A 12,104-nucleotide genomic window follows, 5' to 3' on the forward strand; every position below is an offset into this window, starting at 1 on the left:
ACTTTCTGTATTTTTTAAAATTACGGTTTCATATGTTCACCTTGAGTATATTTTAACTTGTGACATAGGTGGCTGAGAAGCACTAAAAAAAGGGATTTGCTCAGTGTGTTAGACTAAAGCCCTACTTGTATGCTCAGTAATTCAAACAACCTTAGTGACTAAAACCACTTTTCCCTTTTAATCTATTTTTGTTTGCACAAGTAAGTTCTGATGCTCCATTTAACAACATTATTTCATGATTTTATTTTATTTGTGAAATCCATAAATCCACTTTTCACCATCTGCTCAGATTTGCTGTTCTGTGCCTTTGAATCCAGGTAAGATGTTGTATGTATATCTATTTTCTGGAAGTGTGATTGATTTAGCTGTCTCAAAATCTATTTCAGATGTCACTCTCATTCGCCTCAAGGCCTTTATACCTCAACTGTTGTCATGGCTACACATAGAAGCTCTTCTCCATGGGAATATAACAAGACAGGTTAGCTACCTTCTCAAGTGTACGTAAGGAAAACTAATTTTTTGTTTGAGAATGTTACCAATAGTTCACTAAATTGTTAATGTGCAGGAATTTTATGAAGAAAAATGGTTACTTAAAATCTGCTGTGCATTTCTAATTTAATGGTTTTTCAGTCTGATACTGGAAGTCAAATTAGTTGAATTTTTTAACAGCTAGAGGAAAAATACCATCTTCTCCTTTATTCTATGTACCCCCTCACAAAAACAAAAATTAATACACAAAGGGGAAATGAAGTTTATGTTCAATGCAGTATTTTATGTGTTGGTTCATTTGCAAGCACACACAGGGCTGAATTTTACGTTTTGAACGCCAGGCCTGCCGTCAGGTGCTTAGTTGGGCGCAAGGACCATTGGGGAATGGAGTGGCTAGCCAGCCGCACACGATTCAGCAGCGGCTGACCAATTAAGAGTAATGAGCTGTGAATTGCGACCAATTACATGGTTTGAGTTGGGCCCGGAGGTGGGGAGCATGGAGTCAGGTGATGGTTCATCAGGACCTGGTGCTATTTTTAAAGGGCTGCTATCCCTGCATTGAGCTTTGCATTGGGAAGGCCTGGAAGAGGAGGAGGTGTCATTAGGTGATTAGAGATGGCTGACAGGAGACCCTGTGTGGCCCCACGCTTTCCTAATGCCTCCCTCCACGTGCTACTACTGGCTGTCAGGTAGAGAAGGGCGATCTTATTCCCAAGGGACGGGAGGAGGAGACCAGCGAGCCAAACCAAGCAGGCCTGACTCCAGATTACTGAGGCGGTCAACAGTCGTGGCATAACCCCATGCACATGGATACAGTGCCGCCATCGGCTCAGTGACCTCATCCAGGCTGTGAAAGTGAGTATCGTTTAATCCCGTTGAGCCTTGTATTGGTGAAGTAGGATGTTGTGTTGGGATGAGAGCGATCCACCCCCCTCCCCCACCAGACATGCGCAAAGGGATGCAACATGTCCGTCAGCGGCCTGTCACAGTGGTCCTGAAAGCAGGTCCCCTGTCATATTGGAATCTTGTGCCATCCCTGGGAAGGGAACACATGCAGAAGGGGCATCTGTGTGCCTCCATCAGTGGCAACTTCACTGCCAGCAGCCTATGTGTTGGGATTGAGATCGCTCGGGGTCCAACATCTCCCTCCCTTCTGTCTGCAGGAAAAGATAACCCATAATTGTAGGGAGCACGCGAAGACTGGAGATAGACTGCATGTCCTTTCACTGATGGAGGAGGAGGCCATGCAACTTGCTGGACTGCAGGATGGAAGAAGCATTGCGGGTGGCATGACGGGGCACTCTCCCAAGGTAGTAAGGCTTACATGGGGCACAGTGCTGCATCTGCAACAATGGAGCCATGCTGCTCCTCAGGCATCTGGTGCACACGGGTTTAGTTTAGTTTCGAGATACAGCACTGAAACAGGCCCTTTGGCCCACCGAGTCTGTGCCGACCATCATCCACCCATTTATACTAATCCTACACTAATCCCATATTCCTACCACATCCCCACCTGTCCCTATTTTTCCCTACCACCTACCTATACTAGGGGCAATTGCTAATGGCCAATTTACCTATCAACCTGCAAGTCTTTGGCATGTGGGAGGAAACCAGAGCACCCGGAGGAAACCCACGCAGACACAGGGAGAACTTGCAAACTCCACACAGGCAGTACCCGGAATTGAACCCGGGTCCCTGGAGCTGTGAGGCTGCGGTGCTAGCCACTGCGCCACTGCATTGTAGGGGAGTCTGCAATGGAAGGGTGGCAGGCCCTTGACCCTTACACTTATTTGTTCTGTCACGCAAGTCAAGTTTTGCCAAATGGGGCACCAATGAAAAATACTACGGATCCTCTATCTCTGAGGGGGAGGAAGGAGCCTCAGCGGGTCCATTGGCACCTCATGCTCCTCCACCAATGCAGAGACATGCACCTCACTGGGTTTGCGCGCGAGCTTAGATCTGGGCACAGTATCTAGTGAGCACAGTACAGACGAGCAACTGACGGAGGCTATTACAACCCATGGCTCTTGATAGTCAGAAGACAGTGGGAGGCCAGGCTCGTGACATGCCTCTGGTTTCAGCAGCAGCAAGGAAAATGCTGGAGCTGCAGTGAGAGGTGCAACAACATCTGGCAGAGATGCCAGAGGCTATGCGCGCCCAAGCGCAGTTGATGGAGTCCATCCAAGCCTTGGCCTCGATATTGTCTCTGACTGGTGTACGTGGCCTCCTCCATTGAGAGGTTGGCGGATCTGATGGAAAGCCGCATCCAGTGGAGCGCTCAGTGTCTGCTGGATATTTGTGCAGACCTCCATATTCTCATCCTGACCATGGGTGCAAGGCAGCAGTGGCAAGGCGCGAAGGGGACAGGGGACCTCGAGTTACACTCGGGTCAGCAGGGAGGCAGAACTTTGCCGTGGTAGGGAGGAGGATTGTATGCCTCCTGCAGCTGGGGGCTCCTCTGAGTGATCCTGGTGCGGGCAGCTGCTGCTCTGCCAGTGGCTCTAGTTCATCCAACACCCCAGCTGAAAGAAGACGGTACTGCTTTGCGGGAGGCCAACAGCATGTTGGGGCTGCCCAGCCCAAGGCATTCTGAGGACGGCCGCCAAGGTCATTTGTAGCCATGGGGCACCGAGTTCAGACAGCCTCCACCTCAGTGCAGGGACAGCACCACGTGGGTATTCACAAAAGCGAATTAAGAAGTGCACTTAGAATCACTGGGTTTTCATGGGTGAGCATTTGTCCATCATTACACTGTCTGCCTCCATTATGACTATAAATAAATCTTTACTGTGAGGTGTGGACTTCCTCCCTTTTTCCTCCATCAAGGGCTTGACCTTTCACTGCATCCCAGCCTCTAAGAAGCTGGAGGTGATCGCTGATGCTGCGAGGGCCCAACTCTAGAGTCTCACCAGATCAGCTATGTGCAAATACTCAGTAAGACAATGCATTGTTAAGGAAGGAATGGTGAAAGTTGACTGCATAAAGGAGGATCTTTTATTGAATAAGGTACAAGGGCCATAAAGGATCAAATGAAATGTGAATGTGTAAGGGAATTGCAGGCCTCCCATGCACATGCCTCATGTCCAATGTCATGTTGCTGCTGAGGTTCTTCATCTGGCCTAGCTTGCCCATATTCCCGCTCTGCATCCTTATCTGAGGTAGTTTGCTCCTCACCTTTCCTCAGGACATCTGCAGGTAGTTGAGTCTTAACTTGTGCACACTTTCTGGAGGATACCTCCTACTGTCATTGTCTCCCTCTTGATGCCCACATTTGTGACCTTTACCCAGGTGTCATTTGCCCATTGCCCTCTTGAATTGGCCCCCCTGCAGCTCAGCCAACCTTCTCCTCACTCCTGACACATTAAGCTCCGCCTCCCTCCATGGCTCTTCCAGGCAGGCATGATCTGTCGCCTCACTCCGAAGCCCCTTGAGACCAGTGCGCCATTGATAAAATTGCATCCAACACATGAGATCACATTCAGTTGACAATTTAACTAGCTTAATTACCAGCCCACCGCCTTGCCGTCGGACCTCCACCTTTTATGTTTGCCAGTATGGACAAAATCGGGATTGGATGGGACGGGACGGGGCGTCACAATGTCTGACTTCCTGCCTGACCTGTCCGTCCAGATTTTTATGCCCCTGCCTTAAAATGCAGCCCACAATTTTTAAAAACGTACCTTTTATCTAAAATACATCGATTAATTCATTCAAAGATCATCTGTTGACAGAGTATGACAAAAAAACATAAATAATTCAGTAGCATTTATGTTGCAACAGCATGTCGCACTTTGTTGTTTCATTAAAAATTCTTTTCAATGTACTCTCTGCCTTGTGTTAATAGAGAAACTTGCACAAACTCAAAGTTCTGCAAAAGTAATTTAAGTGTTGTTCCAGCCATAGAACCAAAGGACCATCGGTATCTCGCTCCATTAGAGAGCGATACTTGGTAACGTATAACTTACAGGACACCGCTCCTCAAGCGTGCGGCAAGGCAAGAAAGCAGGTCTCCATGAACCACCATAGCCAGTACAGGGATTGAACCCGCACTGTTGGCATCTTTCTGCATCACGCTTTAGCCATCTAACCAACTGAGCTAACAGACCCTCTTAAGTGTTAATTGTTGTAAAACCACGACCTCTAATGTAGATTACACCACTTACTACAATGGCTTGGTTCAGTGATCCCCCTTTTCCAATCTGTCTTAATCTGAGGAGTGCATTTCTTCTTGACTCCATATATACAATGCCACAGTAGATAAACTATATCCTTTTGCTGATCGAACTGGTTTACAACAAATCTGACTTCAAAATTTGTAACTGAATCTTCTCTACAGTGCACTGAAAACATAAAGTGGCATCTGCCTTACAAGTTATCTTCTCTTTTCCCTCCATCCCCTACCCAAACTCCTTAGCAATCATTTGTTCGGATTATAGAATGCTTGCAGTACGACAGGTTTATATTGCTTAATAGTGTAAGGAGCAAAGTTACTGGTGCGTAAAAGATTATTATTTGAATACTTTTCTTAACATTAGAATTCTTTATTTAATCACAGTGGACTTTGGGTAAAGGAATACTTTACTGTACAGGAAGTTCTGAAAATAGGCTTTAGCTCATAGCTGCTAAAAAAAAAATCTTTATTGTTTTGAATATTAAATTTGAAGGGGGACTGTTAACATTTCAGGAAGACAAATTGCCAAGAAGAGCAGCAATCACTCCAGTCAAATGACATTCTATCCAAATTAATACTTTCCTATTACAAGTTATATGGTGTCTTGACAATCGTCAGCTATGCCAGTAACTGTACAATAAATAGATATTATAAATATACAATTGACAGAAACGAGCATGTTTTGGTAGGAGTCCGCATGTGTGCAAAGTACTGAAGCCACTGGAATGTCATGAGAATGATATTTACAGGGTAATGAGGAAAAAACATAGAAGTGGGACTAATTGGATAGCTCTTTCAATGAGTCAATGCACTGATGGGCCAAATGGCCTTCCTCTGTGCTGTAAGATTGAGTTCAGACTCTACTAATACTTATCCTGAAAATGGCAGGCATGTGGCTTCTTGCATCTGGAGTGTCGGCTCTCGTCTAATCAGGAGCTCTTCATTCAAAATTGAAATTAACCTGTGTGGGTGATTAGCCATTTGATCTGGTTGTGTTCTGTTCTTTTCTGAACAGATCAAATTGTGTCTTGTCTGTCACCTGTTAAAGTTGAACCTTTAGTAGAATATTATGTATAAAAATGAGGAAACAACCAAGTTTAAGCAATAAAATTGATTATTTCGAAGTTTGAACACTGGATAAAGGCAGACAGGAATTCTCATGCAGTCTCAGTTTTATAGATGCCTAAACCAGTAATCAAGTGGCACCTGTTGTTTATACTGTTTAATTATATTCTTTGCTTGGTTGCTGATAGAATCACAAAAAAACCTTAAAATAAACACGTTGGAGCACAATGCTGGAAGAGATGTTGATAACCTGCATCTCTGGCAGCATCAGCTCTGACAGCAACATCTCCACTTGCCATGTGAAACAGCTGCATTTTGATGTGGCAGGCTGAGAAGCAGAACTCCTCTCCCACGCGGAGCAGGCTCGGCAGCCGAATGGCCGCCTCCTGCTTCTATTTTCTATGTTCCCATGTACAGACCAACAAAGCATTTTAAAATTTGTTGAAAATGTGTGGTACTTTACCCTGCCTTCAAGAAAAGTTGGTTTCCCTATACGTGTGACAAAAAGTGACTTTTGAACAAGTGCCTGTGTGGTGCATTCGAAACTATCCTTCAATATAACTGGGATATTCTTATAGCACAGGGAGCTGTGTGGATCATTGCAGAATTGTTACCACAAGATGTATAGCATAAATCTATAAACCACTTTCTTGTTGCTTATTGCCAAAAACTGGCATTTTCAGACTTGGTAACCTGTTGGAGTTAAACTGAAATGATCAGTTTCAAATCATTTTCTTAATTTGTTTGCCTCTCCAGAAAGCTTTTGGCTCCTTGTTGAACAAGGTTCCATAAATTTCATTCTTTGCCAGTACCTTTTATGTTAGATTGACAGCTTTCACTCAGGTGTTGGTACTCTCGCCTCTGAGTCACAAGGACTTGAGTACAAAAATCAAGGCTGACATTCAAGTGCAATACTGAGGGTGGGGTGCTGCACTCAGATGAGATGCTAAATCCAGGCCCGCTCTTCCTGCTCTGGTGCATGTAAAAGATTATATGGTGCTATTTTGAGGAAGAGCAGGACACTTATCCCTGTTTTGGCAAATATTTATCACTCAATCAATGTCACAAAAACAGATTATCTGGTCATCACATTACTGTTTGTGGGAGATTTTTTAATTCATTTGTGGGATATGGGTGGCGCTGGTTAGGCTAGCATATGTTGCCCATCCCTAATTGCCCTTGAAAAGTTGGTGGTGAGCTGCCTTCTTGAACTGCTGCAGTCCTTGGGGTGTAGGTACACCCACAGTGCTGTTAGGAAGGGAGTTCCAGGATTTTGAACCAGCAACAGTGGCAATATATTTCCAAGTCAGGTTGGCGTGTGGCTTGGAGGGGAACTTGCAAGTGGTAGTGTAACCATGCATTGTTGCCCTTCTCCTTCTAGATGGTAGAGGTCATGGGGTGGAAGGTGCTGTCTAAGGAGCCATGGTGAGGTGCTGCAGTGCATCTTGTAGATGGTGCACACTGCTGCCTCTGTGCGTCAGCGGTGAAGGGAGTGAAAGTTGAAAGTGGTGGATAGGGTGCCAATCAATTGGGCTGCTTTGTCCTGGATGGTATCAAGCTTCTGAGTGTTGGAGCTGCACCCATCCAGGTGAGTGGAGAGTATTCCATCACACTCCTGACTTGTGCTTTGTAACTGATGGACAGGCACTGGGGAGATAGGAGGTGGGTTACTTGCCGCAGATTTTCTAGCCTCTGACCTGCTGTTGTAGCCACAGCATTTATGTGGCTGGTTCAGTTCAGTTTCTTGTTAATGGTGAACCCCTCCCTCCCCCCCCCCCCCCCCGCCAGGATGTTGATAGTGGGGGAATTCAGCGATGGTAATGCCATTGAACGTCAAGGGGAGATGGTTAGATTCTCTCTTGTTGGAGATGGTCATTGCCTGGCACTTGGGTGGAGCGAATGTTACTTGCCACTTATCAGCCCAAGCCTGGATCTTGTCAGGTCTTCCTGCATCTGGACATGGGCTGCTTCAGTATCTGAGGAGTCGTGAATGGTGCTGAACATTGTGCAGTCATCAGCAAACATCCCCACTTCTGACCTTTTAAAATGGGGGGGGAAGGTCATTGATGAAGCAGCTAAAGATGGTTGGGCCTAGGACACTAGTCTGAGGAACTCTTGCAGTGATGTCCTGCGACTGAGATGATTGACCTGCAACAACCACAACGATCTTCCTTTGAGCTAGGTATGACTCTAACCAGCGGAGAGTTTTCCCCCTGATTCCCATTGACTCCAGTTTTGCTAGGGCTCCTTGATGCCATACTCTGTCAAATGCTATCTTGATGTCAAGGGCATTCACTCTCACCTCACCTCTGGAGTTCAGCTCTTTCATCCATGTTTGGACCAAGGCTGTAATGAGGTCAGGAGCTGAGTGGCCCTGGCGGTACCTGAACTGAGCGTCAGTGCACAGGTTATTGCTGAGCAAGTGCCACTTGATGGAAAGGGTTATCGACTTTGCTATCACTTTGCTGATGATTGGGAGTAGACTGATAGGGCGGTAATTGGTCAGGTTGGATTTGTCCTGCTTTTTGTGGACAGGACCTAGCTGAACAATTTTCCACATTGCTGGGTAGATGCATACTGGAACAGCTTGGCGAGGGATGTGGCTAGTTCTGGAGCACAAGTCTTCAGTGCTATTGCCAGAATGCTGTCAGGGCTCATAGCCTTTGCAGTATCCAGTGCCTTCAGCCGTTACTTGATGTCATGTAGAGTGAATCGGATTAGCTGAAGACTGGCATCTGTGCTGCTGGGGACCTCAGGAGGAGGCCGAGATGGATCATCCATTCGGCACTTTTGGCTGAAGACGGATGCAGTGCTTCATCCTTGTCTTTTGCACTGATGTGCTGGTCTCCCCCATTATTGAGGATGGGGATGTTTGTGGAGCCTCCTACTCCTGTCAGTTGTTCACCACCATTCACGACTGGGTATGGCAGGACTGTAGAGCTTCAATCTGATCTGTTTCAGCCCTGACTATTGCACGTTGCTTCTGCTGTTTGGCATGCAGGTAGTCCTGTGTTGTAGTTTCACCAGGCTGACACCTCATTTTGAGGTGTGCCTGGTGCTGCTCCTGGCATGCGCTCCTGCACTCTTCGTTGAACCAGGGTGGGTCCCCGGCTTGATGGTAATGGTGGAGTGGAAGATCGGCTGGGCCATGAGATTACAAATGGTGGTTGAATACAATGCTGCTGCTGATGGCCCACAGCGCCTCATGGATGCCCAGTTTTGAGTTGCCTCAGTATGACTATGTCAGGCTGATACTTAACTAGTCTGTAGGACAGCTCTCCCAATTTTGACACAAGCCTCAAGATGTTCATAAGGAGGACTTTGCAGGGTCGACAGGCCTGGGTTTGCCATTGTCGTTTCCAGTGCCTAGGTCGATGCCAGGTGGTCTGTGGTTTCGTTCCTTTTCTTATACTTCGTAGAGGTTTTTGATGCAAGGCAAAAATTAAGTACAAGAATGGCTTGCAAAGCCATTTCAGAGGGCATTTAGGAGTCAACCACATGGCTGTACATCTGGAGTCACATGTAGGCCAGACCATGTAAGGATGGCAGATTTCCTTCCCTAAAGGACATTAGTGAACCAGATGGGTTTTTCCAACAATCGACAATGGTTTCATGACCGTCATTAGACTAGCTTTTAATTCCACATTTATTAATTGAATTCAAATTTCACCACCTGCGTGGTGGGATTAGAACCATGACCCCAGAGCATTAGCCTATACCTCTGGATTACTAGTCCAGTGACATTACCACTGCCTCCCCCACTATACGCAAAATTGATTGCCCTGTTTCCTGCATTACAACAGTGACTGCATTCATTGGCTGTAAAGTGCTTTGAGACATCTGGTGGTCGTGAAGAGCACATACAAATGCAAGTCTTTCTGTCCTTCTATCCATATGTTCAACCATCAGGAATGGGTAGATTTCTTTTTTCCCCTCCTCACTAATCCAATGACTGAGGCCAATCATATAACATCAAGCAAGATTTAATTCAGTGCAGACCAGGGAAAAATCCAGGATCTTTCGAGGCTGTTTGTTGAGGAAGCTGGCAGAACCATCAGGAAAGCGAGCAAGACTTTGAAAATAAATATTATTTGTTCCCTTTATTTTTCATCCATCATTGGCACAGCAGCTGTTTTTTTTTCAAGGACTACTACAACTTTTAAAATAAAGCATAATCGCAAACTTCTAGATTGCTCGCCCTAATCCAACAGAATCCAAGTGTAGTACATGAGAATTTTTTTTAACTTCTGGAAAAGGAAGGCAAAAATTATGTACAAGAATGCCATCTGCCACTGCATCCAGACATATATTATCCTCCCTATCATAGACTTTACCCATTCAGTCTCCTGAGGGAATGCTCACATTTATTTTCTTACCTGCAAAGATAATTGAGAAAATGTAGTATATTCATCCAATTTGTTTTGCCTCTCCCAGGACAATGGGTAAATGGTGTAAATGGCAGCATCATGCTTGAGTGGGTGGGCAAATTGGACTGATGAAAGCCAAGTTTAACTTCAGACAGGTAGTACCTGCTGTTACCAGTGTTAGCTGCTGTTGCTGTGCAGTTCTGCAGCTTGCTGGTTGTGGGGAGGCAGGAAATTGTCCAGCTTCCATTTTAGTTTGAGGGGCCAAAGTACATCCGTTGGCCTGGGAGGTGTACTCCTTTTTGAAGATTGCTGATTAGGGTCTCAATGTCTGCTACATGTGGGCAAAGCCTGCACAGTGGATGTTCCACCCACTTGTATCTTGAAATTGTAGTCTGGGTCCTATGCAAGTCATAGAATCCCAATTTGCATCTTACTAGTTACTTCCTGCTGAGGCAGTTAGTCCTCCAGCATAAAGAAAAACAAAAAGTACTGGAAACTACTCAGCAGGTCTGGCAGCATCTGTGGAGAGAGAAACAAAGTTAACTTTTCAGGTCAGTGACCTTTCAACAGTCCTCTAGCATCCCTCTTCCCCCACCCAGTCTCAGATCCCATCTAAAATGGGCATCGGGGTAAACAGCTAGGCGCTGTAACATCATTTTGAGGCAGTTGCTGTCCCAATAATACTGGATGTGACTTAGGATCAATCCCAAGTTCTTTTCCTGTCCTTTTGATATATGCATATCTTCACTAATCAATTCTGACCACCTGTTGTTTATTTATTTAGAGATACAGCACTGAAACAGGCCCTTCGGCCCACCAAGTCTGTGCCAACCAACAACCACCCATTTATACTAACCCTACAGTAATCCCATATTCCCTACCACCGACCTACACTAGGGGCAATTTACAATGGCCAATTTACCTATCACTTGCAAGTCTTTGGCTGTGGGAGGAAACCGGAGCACCCGGCAAAAACCCACACGGTCACAGGGAGAACTTGCAAACTCCGCACAGACAGTACCCAGAATTGAACCCGGGTCCCTGGAGCTGTGAGGCTGCGGTGCTCACCACTGTGCCGCCCCAAACTGTTCTCCAAACAGTATTTTATTTCCCTTCCCTCTCAGCAGTAAACAAACTGTGTAGAGTATTTCATCTGTCTATTCCTGTAATTTATAATCCTGTAAATTCTAATCCCAGTTCCAACTATATACTTGTATACATCCATTTTAAACAAGTTAATCGTCAGCCTTAACTTATATTGCTTGGAATTGAAGCATTCCTTGCACATATTTTCCTGTTTAACTGTCTAGATGGGTTTGTGATTGTGACAAACCCACCACTGTGCTATCTCCTGTTAAGCAAAGCATAAGGTGTAAGAAATTGTTTCTTACTCCAAATGTTAAACGCGAAGGTGACATTTTACCATTTGTGACTTGGATATCCCTTGCATTAGAACAAAGAACAGTACAGCACAGGAACAGGCCATTCGGCCCTCCAAGCCTGCGCCGATCTTGATGCCTGCCTAAACTAACACCTTCTGCACTTCCGGGGCCCATATCCCTCTATTCCCTTTCTATTCATGTATTTGTCAAGATGTCTCTTAAACATCGCTATCGTATCTGCTTCCACCACCTCCCCTGGCAGCAAGTTCCAGGCACTCACCACCCTCTGTGTAAAAAAAAAAAAAAAACTTGCCTCGCACATCCCCTCTAAACTTTGCCCCTCGCACCTTAAACCTATGTCCCCTAGTAACTGACTACTCCACCCTGGGAAAAAGCTTCTGACTATCCACTCTGTCCATGCCGCTCATAACTTTGTAAGCCTCCATCATGTCGCCCCTCCACCTCCGTTGTTCCAGTGAAAACAATCCGTGTTTATCCAACCTCTCCTCATAGCTAATGCCCTCCAGACCAGGCAACATCCTGGTAAACCTCCTCTGTACCCTCTCCAAAGGCCTCCACGTCCTTCTGGTAGTGTGGCAACCAGAATTGCACGCAATATTCTAAGTGTGG

General features: G+C 45.8%; 1 protein-coding gene across 4 annotated transcripts in view; it reads left to right on the top strand.

The window, feature by feature from the left end:
• The window catches only part of ide (insulin-degrading enzyme), a 165,058-nt gene that overhangs the window by 109,735 nt on the left and 43,219 nt on the right, over positions 1 to 12,104 (top strand). For all 4 annotated transcript variants that reach the window (XM_068052630.1, XM_068052631.1, XM_068052629.1 and 1 more), the window contains exon 18: positions 387 to 478. In XM_068052630.1, the coding sequence (XP_067908731.1) occupies positions 387 to 478 (92 nt within the window). The remainder of the gene's footprint in view (positions 1 to 386; positions 479 to 12,104) is intronic.

This window comes from Heterodontus francisci, chromosome 20 (assembly GCF_036365525.1).
Source record: "Heterodontus francisci isolate sHetFra1 chromosome 20, sHetFra1.hap1, whole genome shotgun sequence".
Taxonomy (NCBI): Eukaryota; Metazoa; Chordata; class Chondrichthyes; order Heterodontiformes; family Heterodontidae; genus Heterodontus; species Heterodontus francisci.